The sequence below is a fragment of the Enoplosus armatus genome, chromosome 9 (assembly GCF_043641665.1).
Source record: "Enoplosus armatus isolate fEnoArm2 chromosome 9, fEnoArm2.hap1, whole genome shotgun sequence".
In the NCBI taxonomy this organism is placed as follows: Eukaryota; Metazoa; Chordata; class Actinopteri; order Centrarchiformes; family Enoplosidae; genus Enoplosus; species Enoplosus armatus.
In genome coordinates, this window is record NC_092188.1 from 22,354,808 (window position 1) to 22,378,055 (window position 23,248).

Genomic DNA, 23,248 nt, shown 5'->3' on the forward strand with positions numbered 1-23,248 from the left:
CCCGATAGGTCAGCTCTTAACCAGTCAACCTGGTTATTAACCCTCTCTGAGGGCCAGATCCCTTTCACCCTGACCTCTTCCCATCCTGCTTAGTACTATTTTCCTTCGCCATGTTGCTGCTGAGAGTAATAATAAATAAGGCTCCCTGCGCAGCCATCTCCTTTTCCATTTTGGCTGCCTTACATCTGTTAAGTAAGCGTCGTTGTCTCAGCTTATCTTAAACATACATATTTTCATAGCCAGTGTTCATCTCACTGCCCTTCTTTTGTTATGAAACCGTATCTTTTTTTTCCCCTTTTTTTGTTCATGTCTCGCTGACCCTCCTGTGTGAATCAACTGCTAATTGACAGCCAGTCATAACAACTCACCTTCCCCGTTCAGCCCGAGCACCCCGACCAACCTTCTTCTCAAAGCATAACCGTGGCACATTCTTAAATTGGCCCCTTGGAAACTCAATCTATTTGAGATCAGTAGCAGCTGAATTTGCTCTCTCCTCAATCGGTTTTGGCAAAATTGGCGTGAAAACTCCAGATAAAATCACGAAGGTCGGAATTCTATTAGAGCCTGGAAACAAACGGCGCCTTTGAGGGGAGGCAGCGGGCCCCCACGGTGAACCCTGGTATCGGGTGTCGACTCAGGTGAGGAGGAGTCAGGAGTGCCCTCTCGCTCTGCCTGCAAGGGAAACAGGGTCACACACCCTGGGGACTAGTAAAAGCAGGGCACACCAGGCCAACTAGTACAGACACATATGTACACACACCATAGTAGACTTTGTTCAGTGAAAAAGCCCAGAATCTTTTTTTTTCTGAAGAGGTGAAAAGAGGAAACACACTTTTTTTTTTTCTCTACACCTGTATAAGCAAGATTCCACCTAGAATAACAGGTGATGGAGAGTATTGGGTTCTCTCTCTGTAACTTGGACGGTGTAATAAAAGTGTGTGTGTGTGTGTGTGTGTGTGTGTGTGTGTGTGCAAGAGTTTGAATGTGCGTACATACATGTATGTGGATGTAAATGTTTGTATTTGACTATACGAATGGACAGTGTCTGCTTCTTCCTCACTGTGATCTTTCAAGCCCTGTGGTTGACTGGAGTACTACTGAGTTCCTCTTGGACTGCTCTCATTAAACTAAATATTTACCCTAAAACAAAATTCACACATCATTCCTGGCTTTTGGAGGATTTTCCATGGGTGCAGGCACATTTCCTTTTTTCCACGTCTCTCTGCTTACTATGTTATCCAGGTCACATAGGGGTAACATAGACAATATTGTGAGTTCCCCACATTCAGTCTCAATCAACGCATGTAGTGCTTAAATGATGAGTTGATTAAACAACTGGAAGATAAACGGAAAATGAATCAATAACAATTTTGATTACTGGGTAATAAAAAAAAGTCTTACTGTCTCACACGTTTCTTCAACTGCACGTTTGAAGAACCAAACATCATTCTGTGTACTACCTCAAGTTCTATCTATGAATGTACGCGTGAAGTGATTGATGTCTTTGTACTTAAGGCTTATGACTGGCCCTGAAACCTGATAGAGGCATGTAAACCCAAATGACGTCTAGGCAATGATAGATATGCACGGATAGGTGCCATGTAGCCACTTGAGACCCAACTCAAAAACATAGCTCAGATGTTTTGGATAATCAAGAGGTGGGCTTGATTTTATACCTCACCTGTTTCAGTTTGTCTGCTTGGAGCTGCTCCAGTGGTTCAGATGATGAATCATCAGACGCACCTCACATATTCCAACACTTGGAATGGTCCACGAGCTAAAATCAATTCTTGATAATGTCTTCATTTGACTAGCCAGAACAGAAAAAAACAAAAAAAAAAAACTCATGATGTGTGTGATGATGAGTTAGTTTTGCAGTTTAAAGTGTAGCAGGTGTTCCTTCCATTATAAACTCTGCTTCTGAATCCCACCAGTGCAGCCAAGTGATCAGGTCTTAAACACCTGAAATTGTTCCTTCTCTCGCAATGTCCTCTTGAACTCGTCCCATTCAGCCAAAGTTTTCTCAAATCTGCAGGTTGTTTTTGTAGCCAACTTAGCTTTTTCTTCCGTAGTTTAACTTTGGTCTTGTACCGATGTGTCCTCTTGCCTCGTCCACTATGTCCCCCTCATCGAGGCCCTCCCCTGTAACCCAGATGAGGGGACAGGGGGTCTTGCATCATTCTCCTTTGAGAACCTAACATACAGCACATCAGAGCCTTTGTCTCACTCAGCCCTGGGAGCACATCCAGGGAGAAATTAAAGGAAGATTACTTCAGTCCTCCTCTTCTAATTTCAGCTCTGTAAATAGACAGCGAGCCAGGATTGTTCTTGTCTTTCACGCCGCTCTCTGAATTTGTATGCAGTCTTACGATGTGCATGTGTTTTTGTGTGCACGCGCTCGTTTCTGAATGCGTTTTCAGGCTGGTGTGTGTGCTGGCTCCCCAGGGTGTGGGCTGATCACAGCAGCATCGCTCACAGTCCTCGGCAGACCACCTGGGGCTCATCTGCCCCCCCCCCCCCCACTCCCCCTTGTCCTGCTCCAAACGGCCTCATCTCACCTCGGGTCGCCGTTGTTTTCCCTGCTGTTGCTGTTTCCCCATGACCTTGTTACTAAAGCAGAGAATACAGACATGGCCGCCAGGCAGCGCAGGGAGGCGCTGCAGAAGAACACTTTATGACCTAATGAAAGGCATCTCCGCTGCTTTTTGAAGTCTCTCAGACGTCTGCTTTCGTGAACCGCCGAGCCCATGCTGAAGACAATGCAGTTTGAAGTCTCTTTTGTTGTTTGTTTGTTGAAAACATAGTGCCAAAGCTAATGACGTTAAGTTGCGAGCTTGGATGAGCGATCTCGAGGGCCAAGCTGAAACCTGATGATTACTCTGCTGCATAGCTCTCTGCTGAACTGAGGATGTGTTTTCACTGTGTGCGTGCCTGTGAATTGTTGTGTATTGCCACACTTGGATTTGCCACGCTTCACCCACTAAATATAAACAGTGATGGCATAAAAGAAGAATTACATTGAGTCAGTGCTCCTATAATTCATTTTTTTGCTATGGACCAAAGACAATGAATAGACATTTAAAGTCACATTGCTAATAAAAACTCACATTTCACTTCTCACAGTAGCTCACCCACAGGCAGACATTTCACACCCACAACTTTCAGACGCCACCGTCCGTCACCATCAAGCCCACCTCACTCAGAGACTCTTGGCATGTGTAAACACTGGAGCCTGGATATTAGATTAGAAAATTACCCCCACACAAATCTCAAAACTAAATAGGGACAGTGGCAGCTAATGAGAGCCAGTTGTTCTCCACTCCATTCCCATGGAAAGAAAGAAGAGAGGACAAAGGAAAGAAGGTCTGATGATGACTCCGCTGCAACGGAGGCCAGGATCCCAGCAATTAAGACGTACCCCAGGGGGGCTTCTGTCTCTCATTCACTTTCACTTTTGCTGCAGTTCGTCTTCTAATCACACCTTTCTCCACATCTGGCCTTCATCTTAATTTAATCAGTTACCAAATAAAAAGTCGGGAGTCTGGTTGCAGTTCTCCAGGGTTGTAGGAGAAGGAGTACATGTTAACAGGGACCATTCAACCATTTATCAGCCCCATTCGTTCTGCCAAGTTCTCCATTTAGCTTTAGCCCCATGATAACTTTATCATAGAATTTCAGTGTCTTTACTGTCCCTGTTTTGTTTACCATACGGCTGATATCTTGTTTATCGTTCAAGATGGGAGCCTTTGGTGAAAAAGTCCATTCAGCAGCATCCAATTCCAGCCAAGAGATTATGTCGGATGAGCGGAGAAAGTCTGTGTATCATTTCTGAATACTGACATCATGACGGTCGAGCCACTTTTCCCCTTTGTTTGTTTTCACTAACACGCTCGCGGTGTTAATCTAGAAGTTGTCTCCTGACATTTTTGAACACTTCCTTCACTGACTAATACAACTGCATTGCAACCTGCTTATACAAACAGCCAGTGTTATTGTAGCGATATGGGGTAATTCCTGCGTGTCCTCACAATCACCCCTAACCCAAGCATTGGATTTGATCAGTGCATGTGAATCAGGGTTTTTGGTTTAGATTGGTGGATCTGTTGAGGATGACTAAAGCAATAAGTCTCCTGTTGAGCTTTAAGGGTGGTGTCTGTCAGACCTTTTAAATCATTCTTGATTGCCAGAGCTTACGAGCGGGGCACGGTGGGTTTGGCGAGCTCCTCCGAAAGCCTGGAGTCGTACTGGGAAGGCCTCAGTCTTGAACTCAACGTGTCGAGCACAGCTCTCGCAGCCTGCTGAATGTCGGAGCTCTGGATCCAGCGTTCTATTTGTGGCAAAATATTTTTAAGCAACTGATGTCGTGTGCCGGGGTGGGAGAGAACCGGTAGAGAACCGGTTTTGAAGTTCAATCAATTTGGCCAGCCACATCTCCCATAGCCAGGTTTCTGTTGAGCAGCATGCTGTAGTTCCCCAGATGGACCACATTAACTCACTCTTTCACAATTTTGCTTTTCATTCTCCAGCCTTTATCATTTTGCATCTTTGTTTTTGAGCCAGGGCTTTTCCAAGCCATGGAGCAGCAGAAAACCGAAGAACATCATCTCTGTATTCATGTTTTCTCGTCCATTCATCTTCCCTTTGTCTTTTCGGTTAGGCGTTCGCAGGCGCTCCTCTATTTACACCAGCCACCATGTCATACTCAGTCCTCGCCTCTCCTCACTTCTACTCCAGTAGGTCTTTTTCCGGATGGAAAGTGCTCCAACTGACCCAGCGCTTTAGGAATGTCAACATGCATAAATTATTACTGTCACTCGGATGTTTGCTTTCCCCCCTGTGTGTCACGTGGCATCAGGGGAACATGAGTGTCTGACATGTTAAGCAAAATATTCTCACTTTGTTATTCCTCTAGTTCTGTCCAAAGCACAGATTGGGGGACTAAGGAGAGATGCTTGGGGGCCTGGACTGTGGGAAGAGGGAACGAAAAGGATATTGTCTCTCTCATGCTCCTTTGAGAAACATGCTGTAAAACCCTGGAGGAGTAAACCCACCCACCAGCATTACTGGGTGGAGGGAGCTTGTTAAAATGGCCCCACTCGGCACCCGGAGTGCACTGTGTTTAAAATACAGTTGACAGTCACTCCGAAGCACTCGGCATCCATTTGCAAGCTCCGGGGTCGCGACCTTCCATTGCTTCTTTGTTGTGGTTCAGCTGAAGTGCATAGCAGGTTGCCTTTGTTATTGAAACAAAGTTGAATGTATTAAATGACTGCCTTTGATGCCCTTTTTTGCTTTGTGAGCGCTGTTATGGCGCACAAAGAGCAGTGACTTCATATTATAAATGTCTTCCCCCCTCTGTTTTCCACGAGAAAATGAGAGAATGAATTGCGGCCTTTGTGGCATTTGGTTAAGTATTATTGTTATTATTTTTGATTAAGATGAGGTATTTCTGCATTGAGGTTTTCTTCAATCAGCACAAAAGCACAGAGGCCTGCTATCAGCTTTATGGTTCTGGTAAACAATAGCGGGTAGCACAGCAGGGGCCTAACCTGTAAACTCTTGATGTAGTCAAGATACAGAAGTTAATTTCCATGCAGGCGTCCTGCGAGCAAGTAGCTCAACTGAATAGATCTGTCAAAAAGATTTAGTAATATGACTTCCATGACTTCCATGTTTTTCAATGGGAATTCTACTGGAGTTACAAGAGAACATGGGAAAACTGTTTCAACATGAAAAGCAGCTGACCCCATGTTCAGCAATGCTACTACTCGCAGCTTGTTTTCTCTAAACAGTAACTGCCATATGTAAGTTCATAAACAAGCATATATATTACCGTGATTGGAAAACCTGAGGAGGTGACAGCCAGAAATGGAAGCACGATACATGTGCAGCTTTTTTTGGGAAGAATTTTGCCTGTAATCCGTTTCTGGCTCTGTGTGACAACTCTGTCCCAACATACTTGAAGGTTTTGTTTGAACAACTCTGTAATTCTCTAATGATGTCAAGTTGTTGACCTGTTTCGCTCAACACTCATGTTCAAGTTCTTTTTGTACCGCTGCCTTGACCTTCTCCCACAATTAGCGCTGTTGTCACGTCCTAGTGATATCACTCAGCCAACCCTTCAATTCACCAGTACTTTGATTATGTCACCAACAGGCATTTAACTGTTTAGTATGGATCCCTGCTGTCATATTCGTTCCGCGTTTCTGTCATGTGTTTTTTAGTGGTATCGCGCACTTCATTCGTACAGTATGTCTTACTAAATACAGGCTAGTAGCGGTTCTTATTTTTGTGTCAACATTAAAATGTAGTGAACTTGGTACACTTGGGCACCCTTGAAGCTTTTATTATATCATTTATCTGGATTCAGACTCCAGTGAGGATATGTGGCTGTTAAATGGACCCTTTTGAAAGGAATAATAGTCACCTTTGTTACTTCTTTCCTGTCGACTGCCATGAACTTCTCTACCATCTTAAAACATCCAGATTTTCATGTTCCCTGATCTCTGAACCTGAATTGCAACCTACTTTTCATTCATCTGGAAACAATCAACTGCATATGTGGTGTTCAGATGTAAAAGTTATGTTGTCATATTCGACTAGCCAGCCAACACTGTAAACGGGTGGCATTTGGATGATGTGACATTTGCTTCCGCATATTAGCCTTCCTCTAGCCAAGCTGTTCTGAGTTACACTGACAGAAATAGGGGTCAGAAGTCGTACAGATGCACTCTGATATGATTGGCACTTGGGAGACTCATGGTTTCACACTTTGGGGATTATCCTCCATTTTCCAGAATGCTCTGCCTAGAGACTCTGAGGGGATGACCTCATGATTGGCCGATGGGGGTTGTGTGTATGTGTGTGTAGTCGCACGTTCATGATCAACTAAGTCCAGAGGAGATTGCATTGGGATCTGGAAACAGCGCTTCAGTGCAGCCATTATATAATATAATAGAAAGTAATGGTGGAAAGGGGGATTTCAGCTGGGACCAGGCCCGCAGCTCCAGTGCATGTTTGTATTCTGAATTTATTGCCCTCCGTAAATGAATAAATTGGCGGAGGGTTAAAGCATATAGACTTCAGAACCATAGGTTTATGTTTTCTCTGTATACCTGTTTTTCAGTGAGTAAGCACAATGGGGATATAACTAAGCCCAGGAACACAGGAAGGAATCCACTTATGTGCTTTTAAAGTGTCGCTGAGATCAAACCCTGGGAAAGCAACTGGCTTCATGTGTGTTTATGTGTACATGCTTGTGAATGCACTGATTGCATGCATTGATTCAAACTATATGAACAACTGTGTGCTGTGGTATGTTTTGTCATTGTCTCTTTTCCTCTACCCCCCCCCCCCCCCCCCCAATTGTGTTCCCCATTATCCGTTATTCCACTTGTAAGCACATCTAAATATAGACCAAGAATTTGCTTAGGGGGGCACTCTCTTAGTAGTGGTGGTTAAAGAGAAGACGGGGTATTTGCTGTAATTGTAAATGCATGTGTACAGCCTAAGCTTGGGAAGAGAGACAGAGAAGCATAAAGAGTATCTGGCAGTTTCTCCTGGCTCTTGCTTTTTCCCAGCTGCTGTGCAGCTTATTTGTCCCTTCCAACATGGGGCGCTCCTTGGAGTGGACGTTTTGCCTCTGCCGAATACCTTTTCGAATACCTCCTTACCTCAGTGCAAGTTTCACCCGCTTAACACAACACACATGGAGACAGGTCCAGGCCCTTTTCTGCCTACTCTCCCCTCCCCATTGCTTGGAAAATCTTACATTTCTACAAAAAAGAAGTGCACACATCCTGTCCTCATTAGGCCAGGGAAAGGAGAAGGTTCTGGCAAGGCCGATCCAATGGAAGCCCCACACATAAGCCTGGACGAACAGAACAGAACAGGCAGGCATGCCGCGGCGTTTTATATGGCTCTTGTTCTTAGCCTTTGATGACACTGTTTAGAATAGGAAATATCTAATAAGTCAAGTATTCTGTCTAATGTGCTGCCAGTGGGTTTAGTATTTGCCTGGAGGTCTTGAAACACTATCTCCGCCACAGCAATAATATACATTTAAAATTCTCATGGAGTGGGTGGGAGGCAGCGATGTAGAGAGAGGGAGGGGGCAGCCGAGAGTACAAGCTGTAATAGCAACCATGTGCAGGTTGGAGCAGACGAGGGTGGGGTAGGATGGGACATACCTTTGGTCTCTTCTTGTATGTCTCCTTCATTTCTCAATTCATCATAATCATGTCTCAAAAGACAGCAGTAGCTAATTGAAACCGACTTTGTACCCATTAACGTGGATGAGAAACATGGGGGAAAGGCCTCAATAATGGGGTAACAGCGTTGGACATTTTATTAGGAATGATGGTGATTAATGGGCCCAAGTCTCTTCATGATGCACCTGACAAGCCTGCAGCTGTAGGAGGAATGTTTAATTGATGTGCAGCAGTGGTGGAATAACCTGAAACAGCCTGCACATGTTTACATGTGCCCTCTTTGCCTTCTTTTTTTCGTATGTTTACGTGTGTCTTTCTTTCAGTCTCTGTATGGCTGTTGGTGGTTTGAAGCGTTTTTTCTCAGTCAGTCACTGCAAAATATTTCCATGCGCTTGGGACACTTTTTGAAAAGTAAACGCTTCTGTTTATTCCAACATTTTTTTACCCACACGTGTCAGTTTTATATAAGCAGTAATTTATTATTTGGTAGGTAGCGTTTAGTTTTATATGTTTGTCTCATTCCTGTCCCATGGGAGCCGGTGGCGGCTTCTTTATAGTCTTCTTTTTTTAAGAAGGCATGCTTTGGTAGCAGAATAAAGATGCCTGTTTTCATTGTCGCTTGAAAACCCTGCAACCTACTCACATTGATTTATATCATCTGTCACTGAAAGCTTTTTATTGCCACAACGGCTGGAACTCTCCCGACATCCGTTAGTTGGAGCCAAGCATAAAATCTCGGCTGCTTTATACACAATACCACAGTCACTGCACGAAACAATTCGATTTGCCGGGGTGAGGCCCTTTTTTTAAAGACATTTCCAATATTGCAATAAGTGCAGAATGATTTTTAAACCGCAGAAAAAGTCCCAGAGCATGCCTTTAATGTCTCTGTGGCCATACGATGCTCTCCTTCTTTGGTCAATTTGTCCATGGTTTCAATCAAGCGAGTTATTTGGTTTGTGTTCTCTTGTAAAGTCAGGATCCAAACAAGAAACAAACTTTGCAACAAAAAAAAAAAATGGTCTCATCCATTTTTTTTTGATGCAATTCTAACAGAGCATCTTGGTTTGGTTTGAGATAAAGCAGTTTGTTTTAATGCAAATTGAATTCTCATGTTCATCACATTTGTCAAGCTGCTGCACATGTTTAGAGGTGTTTGTATAGTTACGCGGGTAGCAGCTGCCCTTCAGTGTGTGTGTGTGTGTGTGTGGACTCAAAATTCTCATATATTTAGGGATAACATTGATGGTTTTTATAGTTAGCAGATTTTTCAGTTTCTTTGTCAAGTCTTTTATTTAGGTCATTTTGTAACTGCTTTTCGTGGGTGTATCTTACGTTATGGTCTCACTCTTCAACTGTCACCAAAACAGAAATCAAAACAGAACAGATGTGTGCAAACTGCATTAGCCACCACTTAGAACACTGTACAGTACAAACAATAGGTACAAGTTACACATTTTTACCAGATAAAGGAACTGCTTCTGAGTGTTGTTGTCATTCTGTCTTCTTTTTCAATCTCATTATTGTTCTTGAAAACCACCATTTGCTCATATAGCATGAAAACTCATCTCTGCCTTGAAAGGTTCGCAAAGTAAAGGCCTTTTTTACAGTGAGGCCACTTTCCTCTCCCCCCTTTTCAGCCATCTCCAGTTGACTTCAGAGCTCAAAAAGTCAGCGTTGGTGTGAACACAGCCTTACCTCTCAGCGTTTCTGTGTACAGGTGCGTCGATACGAGCAGAAGCGTGGCAGCCGAGACCCTGCGGCAGGTTATGAATCCTCGTCACGGCACAGTGGGACCGGGCAGGACAGTGGCTTCGGCAGCGACAGCGCTCGCATCCGCATCGTCCAAATAGAGCAGCAGAGTGGGGCCAGCCACCACTGCATCGCCAGGCCTTCCCACAAATCCACCATCACCAAGAACCTCAGCTTCATCCCTTTCGACATTTTTCTCACCGCTAGCAGGCTGTCTGTCATGACCTATGCTTGCTCCAGTCCCCCAAAGGCCCTTCCCTCATCGTCGGACGCCCCCAGCACACCGGAGAAGAAGGAGCCTGGGGATAAGGTAAACAAAAAGCCTGCGACATGGAAGCTCTCTCTCATGAGTCAGTTCCTGGATTTTGTCAGTTGTCCATGTGTGTATAATTATTCATACATACACAATAGCAAGTTGTGTCATTTATGTGAGGATCGTAGTGGCGTATAAGTACAAAGGATTACACGGTTTTCAAATCAACTTTATGATTTTGAATCACTTTATGTTGTTGAGTCCAACATCATGTAACTGAATTTAATCCAACGTATTCATGTTTTTTATACTGTAACATGGATTACAGTACAGTTAGTCACTGTGCTATTCCCTTCCATCCATCACTACCAATTTAGCTAACTAAAGACTTTAAATGTACGTGTATGATGTGTATTAAAAAGCTGCTCTTTACACTTAGTCAGGGGTAACGTGATCTAGGCAGATATGAAACTGAAAGACTTCTGGGCACCAGCTCAACACTGTCCCACACAAAATCGAAAAGCAAACACATAGTTGTCACAGGCATTTAGAACTGTGAAGTTCACATCTACACTGAGTGGCCATTTTTATTGGTGCAACGTGTTATTGTGAACAGCCAGTTCCCCCAAGCAGTGATTGGATGTATATGGATAGGGTCAACAGGAAATCTATAAACTGCATTATGCTGGCGATGTTTCCAGCATCTTATTGAATCAATGCCTCAAATAACTGCAGTGAATTTTGTGTAAAATGAGGCTTGACACTGTACTAAATGATATTTATGCATCTGCTTTAGGTGGGAAAGAGTTCCCTCAACCAGCCTGAGATCCTGTCTGAGTCTCCTCCAGCCTCAGCCTCCCCGACTCCAGACCCTGCTCCAGCTGCCCAGGGTTCCCTTGCTGGCCTGACCGCTGAGGACATCCTCAACAGCAACACTTCCCAGCCAGCCTCCCCACTGATGAGAGGCAGCCTGCTCTCCCTGGACGGCCTGCCAACTCCCAGCCGCTCCTCAGCCCGCCAAGCCCTGGGTGTGACCATAGTGAGGCAGCCAGGGAGAAGAGGGGCTGGGGACCAGGTGCTGGAACCCCTCCTGTACCTGCAGGTGATGCAACCTTCTGCTCTGCTCAGCTGCCACCACCGCAAGCAGAGGATGGAGCTCTCCGTGTTTGACGTGGCCTTAAGAGGAGTAGCTTCTGACTACAAGTGCCTAGGTAATGGCAAAAAGGCTGAAACTGTATGATGTTTCTTTTGTAACGTCTTCTGTACTTTCTTCAATAAAAAAAATGGAGAGGAGAATGGCAAAGTTTGCATGGAGAAGAGGTACTGAATGGATCCTGTTCTGATTAAGATATATACCCTATTTAAAGTACAGGGAATGTAACTTTGCTACCAACCCATTATACCCACTAAGGAATACTAACAGACTAGTACATATAAAATCTCTTAATGTTAAATATGTTGACACCATTTCTTTGTCTGCCCTTTTCCCCTTTTATCCTCTTTTTTTTGTCTTTCTTAATCTCGTCATGTTTTGTCCAGACCCAGGAAAGGCTCTGCCGGAGTCTCTGGACTACAATGTGTTTTGGCTGCAGACAGTAGCAGGAGAGGCAGACAATAAATCGGGCATCCCTCCCCCTCTGCTCTGCCTCCAGATCAAAGATTTCCTCAATGGACCAGGTGGGGATCATGCACCCACACACACACACACACACACACACATGCAACTTCTGTACACTCACGCTAACATGCTTGTTTACCATTTTAAAGCATCCGCTTCACATTTAATCGAATTTCAGGGGATATGTCCACCGCTGTGACGCAGCAAGAAGAGCACGCACAAACACACACTGATCAAACACATACCAGAGGCAAAACACAAAGGTCTACTCTTCTGCTGTGTGCACAGATGACGAACAGTGGCATTGCGGATGTTCTCTACAGTAGGCCGCTGATATTGCTGATATTACTCACTTTGAACAGCAGGCTACAAGCTCCTGAGGATTTGTGTGTGTGTGTGTGTGTGTGTGTGTGTGTGTGTGTGTGTGTGTAACGTCAGACTCCTGTGGATTTGCCTTTCACAGGGTTTGGTTGTTTATTTTTAGTCTGATATGATATCCATATGAGTAGCTTTAAGCTAAGGTTGTTGACCTAAGGGTGTGGCGGACATCCTCCCCAAATAGAACAGCAATGAATAAAAGCGTGAGTGGGCTTTTGAGTGTATGAGTGTGTGCAACCTTGTTATCCCTATGAGGGTCTCATGGAGAGTGTGTGTAGGCGCAGGACATCCTTCAGAGTTCAGCTCCCTGAACCCAGCAAGCCAGATGCTGCAGATGCATACATATACACACTCTGACACCCAACTACAGACATACTGACATATAATCTGCCTTTCTTCCCCGTGCATGAAAATCATGAGCGCATACTGTGCGTGCATACAAAAAGGCTGAACTGTAGGTGATATTGATGATGGTTCGGGGAAGCGCATAGCCCCCTCGCCCACACGCATCCCTTCCTGCTGTCAGCGGAAAGCCCTCGGCTTCTCTGTCCACCTGGAATCCCACCACACAACACAATGCAGCTCTCTGTACACCACACAGTACAGCCGCACAGCACCAATGTCCATCCACCCCTCCGCTCATTCCGGATGACGGCAGCAGTCAAATTACAGGGAGCACGACCTTTCCATGAGGCATGAATTACATCAGAACTTCAGTCAGGTTTTGAGCTTATATGGCAAATAGGATTCCTTTCTGACGGCGATTCACTGTACACAGGAGGGACAGGTTGGTGTAGTGAAGAAAGGGAAGCCGTCCTTCAACATAGACAGCATATACTGACCTCTGATCTCCCTTTGGAGAGGAGCAAGAAAGAAGAACAGCAGTAGATGCCGTATCATTTCCGAAGATATCGAATTAGATTTAGCTTCCCTCGGTTTATTTATCTATTAGAAATGTTTTTATGGTTTTTACAACTTTGTATAACTTATTAACAGGATGTTTCACTGAACGGGGTTTCTGCATGTCATATTTCTGAAGATAATTACATTATGCTGCGGTTACATCTGATTCTAGTGTTGAATCCTGTTCAAACGCAGATGTCGACATTGTACAATTACAGTCAGGTGTTTCCCTTGAACTAGCAAAGAGCAGAGCTATCCTTGTCTCTGTAGGATCACTTCAATCATACCCACTCACATTCATTCTCCTTACGTACACACACACACACATGCAAACAACACCCTCCCAAATGACTCAGACAGGATCCAGGCGCAGTGTGAGGTTGCCCCAGGTCAGGCTCTGCTGGAAATATCTGGAATTGACCACACATGCTACTGGTTCCCCTTCACCCACACAGTCACACACACACACACACACACACACACACACACACACATTTTCAACCGTGTGTTGTTTGGTTAGACGACTCTCTGGCGGAGATGATTATTCTCTTCAGGGATGAGGGAGCAAAGGAAGAAGTTAGAGCAGGAGAAGCAGTGCGCTGATACTGGCCTTTGTGGAAGACATTAATTCAGACAGTACGTAGAAGTCTCAAAGGTTTATCAGGCTTAACTGAAGCAAGCAGTTTCAGTAAATGTCCTGACCTGGTGAGACATGTTTTGATGCCTCTGCTCAAGTTCAATTGTTTGGATTCACCTAATAAAGAATAAAGGAAGGATCGATGAAGACAGGATTGGTTAGAAAAAGTGCATCCAGCATTTTATGTATCTATCCCCTGGTGTTTTCACAGATGGTTTATTTGCATGCGCTAGTATGACTGGCTGTTGCTGTGTGTGTGTGCTGCGATGTGTATGTATCATGTCTGGCGGCTCCACTTTGATTCGACAATCATTCACATTTGATTTATTTCAACGAGGCGCAAACGGAGAGCAGACCTCCGTGAGGCCACGTCTCGCTGTGTGTTTACAGCAATATGCTCGCAATCTCAGCAGCATTTATTCTGCAAGACCAATCAAAGCTGCACTCCCAAGGATGCCGAGTGGGAAACACTCGTAACATGTGTACTGTAAACTGGATGGTCTTTCAACACTGACCCTCACTCAGCAGCCGCTCATCACATATACATACACACACACACACACACACACACAAATATAAACACTACTGATGCAGATACATACAGGAAGCCACATTTTTCAGAACCAGGAGGGTTCAAGGCTTGACCAGCAAACACGTACATGAAAAAGGCCGCGGGGGGGGGGGGTTCAACTTGAGCAGGGTTCAATGATTGACCAGCAAACATACAAACGCACACACACTTTCCTTCCCTCCCTTTCTCATCTTTCCCGCTCAGTTCCAGTCTTCGCGAGGGTCAGTGAGCGAGTCCAGAGATGTAACTGCTACCACTTGGAGACGAGAGAAGCAACAGGTGATAGATTAGCTAGAACAAATTGGAACCATTACTCTCCCGTGTCCCTGGTTCCCGTCAAGCTATGGGTTCGTAGAAATGTTGTCAGTTACTGTATACAAGCCTGTGCCCCTCCGAACCGTCCAGAACCACTCTAATTTGAGTCAGATGGCATCTGAGGCGCGTGTCACTGGCCTTACTTGGTACAAGGCTTTTTTTCCTGACAGTGGGATTCTACAGATACCCCTCAAAAGGTGATTGGCCCGTACAAACACAGACATACACACATACGATCGCTGTGTAATTGGACACATTGCCACCTGTGTCTGACACCGGCTTTCTGCTGTCAAGAGTCAAGCGTAAAAGTCAGCTAGAGAAATCAAAGGTGGGGTCGGAATGAAAACAATGTTCGTGGTGGTTGCGCACACACATACACCCAACACCAGGTTCAAAGTGGGGACGGCGTCATGCATGACCTTGCCGAAAAGGCACAGTAACCTGGGTAATAAGCATATTTGAGCTCCCCCATCACTTTGCAGAGATATATATGCGTGTGTATGTGCCTCTGTCAGACCTTGATCTCCCACTTTCTCCAGCGCTAATAGAGGCTGACACCTGAGAAGGGCCAGTCTATGATTCCCCCCAGCCTGTTCACATTAAGTCCTGTTCTTTAAAGGCAAACACCAACGCCACCTCTCAACCTCTAGGCTGGATGCTCGCTCCCTGCACAGGCCTTCCACTGACAGTCTCCAGCTTAAAGTAGCCGTTAGTCTTGGATCTGAAGCCAAGGTGTTCCCCATAAAAACCCTCATATGTGTGAGAATGCCACTGCTGAAAAAGCCCTCTTCTGACTCCCCCTGCTTGGCGATGAAAGTGCCACCACATTTCTTTCAATAATTGATATTTCCCTCCTTTTTAAAAAAAAATCTCTGCAGTCTTAAAGCAGCGTGAAATAAGATGATCATTTGTACTTCCAGGTATTCTCAGTTCTTCGCTTATACAGACATATATAGTGTTAAACAGGTGCGGCAGCGTAAATGGTTGAGAGAAATATTCATTATACTGCCGTGTCTTACATCTTAATCCACAAATACAGAATTTTGCAGCATAGTCTGTAGAACTTAGTCTGCCAGTGGCTTGTAAATATATTTTTTTTTCATTACTTTTCCTGTTGTGAGGTTTTAGATTCCTGGTTTTGTCCCTTCTTTGCCTGGATAGTGAAACCACATGGAACTTCATCAGCTCAGATCAGAATCAGAATCAGAAATACTTTATTGATCCCCAGGGGGAAATTATACAGTACCGGTGCTCCCATTCAAGAATAGAAAGTAACATACATTTAGGAATAAGAGTATGTACAAAAATAAGACTTAAAAAATAAGAAATAGAAAATGAAAATATACACATTTATGTCTGTATATGTATGTATTGCACTGGTATGAATAGAGAATAAAAAATTAGCTAGTAGTTGCTGACAGCATCAGCATCGGGGGCTGTCGATGCTGTGTTCCCTCTTTCTTTCCAGGGTTCTTCATGGAGTGTTTTGGAGTTCCCACAATTTAAAATCCACATACACTACCCTGAGTAAAGTGACTTAACTGATCTGTCTGTTCCTTAGGGAATTCATAAATTAAGTGATAAGTGTGTCAGTCAGCTGAACTGCAGCATGTTACATGTCTCAAGTCATTTAATGGGATGCATTACGATTGAACTAATTGCTATACTTAATTCTTTTATCCCATTTAATATAAATACTGTCAGTAAAAAATAATTTTGGCCAACAAACATAAATCTTTTTGAAAGAAGTTATAATGTCCTTACTTGCATGGTGTGCAGATACAGGGAGGTTACATGGAGTATAATCGCTGCATCATTGTCCGTTCTGCTCCTTGAGTTATAAAAGCCAGTGGTTGCATGAATGCTGAAAGCTGTATGTGGTAGTTCAGTTCACTCCTGCAATGATAGGTCCAGATAAGGTCCTGACTTGGTGTAATATGTGACAACTATATGCTGCATAATGTATACACATGAATCTGCATTCATTCACATTTATGTTTTTTTGAGACAGTAGGAAAGATGCAGCAAGGATGATTTCAGGCCACCAAAGGCATACTGTGTAGCAGACTTTCTACTCACAATTAATGTAAAAGTTACATGGAGGTTATGTATTAAAACCTTGGGTTATAGCGAGCTGTGTCCAAAGCACTGCTCACTAAGGCCAGGTGAGTTTCTGATTAAACAGGTAATGCATCCCTTACTGTCACACCAGAACTGGCTGGGTGGGTGGATGGGTGGGTGGATGGGTTTCTCAGGGCGGGGGGAAGAGACGGACCTTGGGAGGGAGGACAGTCCATAATGAGGACCAGGTCTCCCTGTGCGGAGAGCCATGCAAGGCCCCGGCTCTGGTCCTGGCTGGGTGATCAGAGACAGCTTTATGTGATTACAGGGAGGGGGGCTTGATTAGATTGAAGGGTGGAGGAAGAGTAAAAGATAGAAAGGACGGAGAAAGGAGCAGAAAGAATGGGCTATTTGAAACAGAGGGAGAAAATGAAAGGGGGAAGGAGGACGAGGGGCGGGGAGCAGAGGAACCTGGATGAACAGCTGCATACGGGCTATTTATTCCACCACTGGAAAGTTTCCTGGTGATAAGTCAAGTGGAAATGATAAGCTACATTGCACAGCAAATTCCACCTATCTTTCCTCCAATTCCTCTCTCCAGCCATCCTTCCATTTGACCATGTGTCTCACTTCCACTGGATTAAATGAGAAAGAATCCTCAGGCCAGTGTGTGTGTGTGTGTGTGTGTGTGTGTGTGTGCGTGTGTGTGTGTGCTCGCCTGCCTGCCTCTCTTGGCAGCGCTCCCGCTCATGTCATCCAGTGCTCCTACCTGGGAAGGAGACAGACGGGAGGCCTAAAACCCTTAAAAACCCCCTAAACACTGGTGCCTTGATGAGACCATGAAAAACAGCTGCGCTTGTTTTCGGCTGCTTCCCTCTCCCATCATCATGACCAAGTGGAAAAATGGGATAATGGAAGTGGTGTAAAACGGCATTGAGTTAATTCATGTGTCTCTGTAAATTCCAGTCAAGTGTTTGAAGGCTGCAGAGAGCGAGAGAGAGGTAGAACTGGAGAGGGCCGAGGAGTCTTGGATTTATGTGGCTGGCATGAAGAAAAGATTCTCTTCTGCTATTCCGCAGTGTCACGTCGGGATGTTACAGCGAGACGGCCAGTAATTGTGTGTGTGTGTGTGTGTGCATATAAGACCAGGAGAAAGAGACTGAGACTGGACCCAGCTGTTCTTTAACAGGTCCTTGCATGCGAAGCTGAGTGATTAGCAGAAGAGAAAAGAGTTCAAAGTTTGATTTACGAGACATGGTACCATGCAGTATTCCATGGGTTAGATAGCAACACACACAGCACAGTGGGACACTGGTGAAGCCCACCTTTCCTTAAAACCCCCAAATGGATTGTGTCTTGTTCATGGCGGGTTTCCAAATGACAAGAGTAGGTTTTAAAGAGCAAGGGCCCCAGCCAAAAGTGAATTTATTCAATTTGGGTTCTGGGTTTTAGAGCACTGAGGAAGACTAAACAGGCTGTCACCAGATTGCTAAATATGAAGAATATATAAAATATTAATTTCCCATTCACAAATACAAACGGAACACACACAGAACCCCCGAGAGATCCAGGGAGAGTGTGTATACAACTCAAAGTACGTCTGTCGCAAGGTAGCTGTGTTTTTTCCGACAGTAAAGTCATGTTTTATTACCTGCCCAAAAGCACTGCTCTCTCTACTTCCTGCCCGGATGTCTTCGTCACTCAGCACTTCATAAATATAAGTCAGGATGAGCACAAGACATACCCCCCAATTTTAAGAGAGGCTGCTTAGAAACTGTCTACAGAGGGAGTTGTTTGTAAAGGTTGTTGACAGTCTTTTTTTCGTTTCGTTTTCTTGTGTCTCGTCTTTTTCTTTCTCTCATGTTCCTTCTTCCCGTCTGTCTCCGCAGCCGAGCTGAATGTGGAGCTCTCACGCCCTTTGAAAATCAACCCCACACTGGCGAAGGTGGAGCAGTCCAAAGCCTACCTGAAGAAAGTCCTACCAAACCACACATGGGACACCTCCAGTAAACCACCATCTGCTTCTTCCACCCCCCATTCCTCCCCTGCGAAAACGCTGCCCCGGGCCTTTCCTTCCCGTTCAGACCCACACCTCCAGACCCCGGCCCAGGGTAAAGCCAGCAACGTCGGGGCCCTGGCGCTGTCATTCCACAAGGTCTCTCTCCACACTGCCCAGATTGTGGTGGTCATGGAAACAGAGGCCCATCCAATGAGGCCCAGCGTGACAGTAACAGTGTCAGCCATGACAGGAGGTCTGAACATGAAGTCAGGGCCGAGGATAGAGGGTGAGTAAAAGATCAAACATCTTTCATTTTTTGCAGAAGCTAAAAAAACACCATTGAGCTTATGTGGGCAGAGACTCACGAGAAGTACGAGAACACACATGCAGAAACATAAAATCATACTTTCTGTAATTTGCTGAATGAATTTGGAATTTGCTGAACACCAAAGGAAGCAACAAAATGAAAAACCTACTCGGCGGACGTTACCCTGATGGGCCAGCTAATATCAATTGTCATAGTTCAAATCCTATGGGAGCCTATGTTCACCTTCATTTTCAAACCAGAACCCAAAACTGTAAAGCTAACAAAAAGGCTGTGCTGTATTGCCTGAGCTGTCACCTCAGTTTTACACGGTGATCAGGGAAATTCAAAGGGAAAGCAGGGCTGGAAGGCATTGTTTCATGAGATCTCTAGAGCTAACTCTTAGTTGTATGGTCTGCGATGCTTTAGACTGTCGAACCGTTTTATTTCTTCTTCTCTCCAACCCCGTACTGAGACCGCCCTAAAATGAGTCACCGTTGCTTTTTTTCTTCATTCAAGTGAAATACAAAATAAAAACAGTGATGTGATCTATCTTATTCTGCAGTATTTCAAGATATTGCCACTTGTTCAAGGGAAATACTTGAAACAGGTGGAGCTACATTGGAAACAACTGTAATGACTTCACCCCATTTGGCAGATTTTATCATCCTTTAAAGAAACCACAATTTTTTAAGACTCAGTAATACTCTACACTAAATGTACATGCTTTTTTTGTTTTGTTTTTGTAGCGTGTCATTTGTCTGAAGCTCACCATGTGAGCCAACAGGAACCAATCCAGCCCCTTTGAAAATAAAGTACAGTTACACGCAGCTCCAGATATCCAATACAAAAATGTAGCGGAGAACAAATTGTTCTGTTTCATGTCATTATGTAACCAAGCAAATATTGATGTGGACAAACTCCAAAGAGCTATACCCGGTGCACCCCACACTTATTCATTCACATTGAAATGTAGCTGAAGTGTTGTAGCATGTGCCCTCGGGAATGTGTTTAATTAAACAGTAGGTTGTATAAAGAAAGTATAAATCCATTCTAATACTGCATCCAGTAATATATATATAACGAGAATTGATCAGTGTCTCACTGCAGAGCACTTCGTCAAACTTTCCACCCGAGTTTGTTGAAGAATATGTGATGTCTCTGCCTTTCTGGAAGATTTGACACTCTGTCACTCACACACACTGGTAAATACCAGTATTGCTTTCAAGTATTATTTGGAATATTGCTGGGTTTTTTTACACATGCTAGCAAAGCCCCCATCTGCCAAAACCAAGATTTGACAGTAAACTGTAAAGTGAGATGTTTGTGTTAGTCTTGGATCTAATATTGTTGTGAGACTTGTGTGTGTATCTGTTTGCGTGTGTGTGTGTGTGTTAGAGCCTGAGAGAGAAAAGATATTTTCACGTGTTTATGTACGAGTGTGTGTGAGTGAGAGCGAGATGTTTGTTTTCGTGTTCGGGCCGAACCCTGCCTTCATCAACACTGACTATTATCCAGGAGGCATCACAGTGTTTCCATTATGACAATCAGAACTGCTAATGCTAATGTAAATTAAAGAGCTTCCAGTTTCTCTGTGCCGTTGGGTGTGAGCCGACGCGCTGTAACAGATGATCAGGGATGTTTAGTTTGTTTTTGCTATATTTCTTTTTTTTTTTTTTTTGGTATGTCTTCCAAATTGGACAGCAGATGGAAACACAAAGGCAAAAGAAAGTGAGGGGCTGACGTGTCACATGCAGCATATAACAAGGAACACTTTTGACTCCTCATTTTGCAAGTAGATGGCTTGTTCCTCAGTCCCGCTTAGCAGCACATCCCCTGTTGACTGGGGCTGCAGAGGGACGAGGACAGAGCTGGAACCGGGCTCCCTAAGTGCCTGCATCTGTTTGACAGATGTTGTTATATAGAGTTACTTCAGATAAAATGATTGTCGAAAATGTTAATTAAAACCTCAAACAATTTGCACTTTGTTTACTCAAATCTGCATAACTGCACCGTGACACAATACTCGGTGCTGCTGCCCTGCTCTGATTTTCGCCAGCTTTTCAGCTTTCATCCATCTTTGATGTGTTGACTTGGATAAACACGGTTGAAACTACGTGTGCAGCGCAATGGAAAAAGAGAAAGAGTTTAGAGACAACTGTGCTAATATGAAAGCTAATCCCCATCCCGCTCACTTTGCTTTCAAATGACTCTCCTATTTATAGTGATTGCTCTTCGTTTTCACATAGTAATACTTTTCAGAATGGTTTTGTTAATAGTAGTTCTTTGATTTGTTTACAGTAAACACAGGAAATAGAGATTAGTGTGCAGTGAAGTGTCTTTCCATGGATATTGTTTTCCCCACAATTACCAGCACCTTGAATCAGAGCCACCACTGCTCTCAAGACATTACAGTCTGACTGGACGCAAATAAAAATGTTGGGATCAGGACCACTGGTGTTTATTGACATCCATTGGATCATTCATCCCCAGTTTGGCTCCAAATTCTTTGAAATACTGTTTGTTGTTACGGCCCAAAAAAACACAACACGGTGTGTGCCTGTTCTGAACAAGACATTATAACAACTGCCATAAAACTAATGCTGTCATCATGTGCAGCAGAAGTTTCATTCGGCTCCTCGTATATCATATTTGAGTGCTCTCTGAAATACCTGAGAGGCTTAAGATCCTCTATGCAGATCTCATTACATGCCCTGGTGTTTCATGTCTTTTACTCATCCCTGAGAGCTTGTTGAAACTCCACGTGCAGCAGAGTTTACATGCCACCAAATGCCCACAGAGAGGATCTTTTTCTGCATGGGAAAAGGGTATTTTAAAGCAAATGTCAGACGTTATCCTGCTGAATAACATGTTTGTCTCACCCAGTTGTTTCATTTTTTCACTAACTTTAGACACTCTTATAGATCTTTGTCACAACACACACAGCTATTTTCCCTCAGGGCTTCTTCACATAGTGTTTCCAGATTTGTTGCCATCGAAAGGAGACAAACTGTCTCCAATTACGCTGACTGATCGCCGGTGACAATAGATGTATCTGCTGACTTTTAGCCTTAGCTGCACCGCCTCCATCACTCAGCACCCTGGCCTCTCCAGTCCTCTCCGTACCTCAGAAAACGGATACCCTGGAATTTTACGAAGATAAAGGTTAGGATTCCTGTTCTGTTAGGTCGAGCGTTTGAGCTGCCACAATAAGTTAGTGGGAATGACCCCCCTGGGAGAGGCTGTACATGAGAGATGTAAGACAGGAGAATGTAGTATTACTACCGCTACAGTATGTACTACCACTACTGTTGACGCTGTTGTTGCTCTGCTGGTCCTCAGTGGCAGGCTGAGATTGATGGGCCACATCCGGAGCAGACCTCAGGATGATGCCAGCGTGCAAGGAGAAACAGGAGAGGGAGGAGGAGGGGAGGGAAGAGTTGTGAAAGAAGGGAAGCAGGAGGGTGACGGAGATGGAGAAGTGGAGGAAGAGAAAATGTGGAGACGCAGTGACTGCGTGAGCTGTGAGAGGAGAGAAAGGAGTCCCAGGAAACAAGACGTGAGAAGACAAAGAGAAAAATACAGATTTGGGAGAAATAGGATACAGTACAACTAAGGAAATAAGTTAATGAGTTAAAGGAGGACAGAAGAGAAGATGAGGAAAAAAGGTGAGTCATAAAACAAAGTTGGATAATGGCAGAAAGGAAGCAGACAGAGAAGTAGAGAAAGAAAGATAAAATACAGGACCTAAGTGGAAAAGCAGAAGACAGGCAGACTGCTACGTGTGAGCAGTAACAGGGGTCTCTTCACCCCACCCCACCCTGTCTTCATCAGCGTACATCCATAGCTGTAACGGGGTGAAGACCCTGTCGTCCACCCCCCCCTCATCCACGGAACATCTGGGGCTCTGTACCTGGTCATGGCAGCCCCCCTCTGCCAGGGGACAAGATGGAGAGAGAGGGGATTAGGTTGACAGTGAGGTGTGTTACCAGATCCTGTGTTAATGAAAAGCAAGTGGAAGCCTCGCATTCCTCCCTCCATCCATGGCTCACCACTCCCCAAGGTAGGGGGGCATTTATAGTTCAATGAAAGAAAGGAGGGAGGTGGGCAAGAGAGAGAGAACATATGTCTTAAGGTCCATGAAACAAGACCCTCCCTAATTTCTCAGCTCTCTGTCAGACTGCCCATAGAGTGCCCCCGATTTCCTAAGAACACACACACACACACACACACGTATCAACAGACCC

General features: G+C 44.5%; 1 protein-coding gene across 1 annotated transcript in view; it reads left to right on the plus strand.

The window, feature by feature from the left end:
* LOC139290685 (intermembrane lipid transfer protein VPS13B-like) overlaps nt 1-23,248 on the plus strand; it is a 307,621-nt gene that overhangs the window by 211,757 nt on the left and 72,616 nt on the right. Inside the window, exons 35-38 of the mRNA XM_070912524.1 lie at nt 9,931-10,272; nt 11,012-11,426; nt 11,755-11,892; nt 18,588-18,983. Coding sequence (XP_070768625.1) covers nt 9,931-10,272; nt 11,012-11,426; nt 11,755-11,892; nt 18,588-18,983 — 1,291 coding nt within the window. The remainder of the gene's footprint in view (nt 1-9,930; nt 10,273-11,011; nt 11,427-11,754; nt 11,893-18,587; nt 18,984-23,248) is intronic.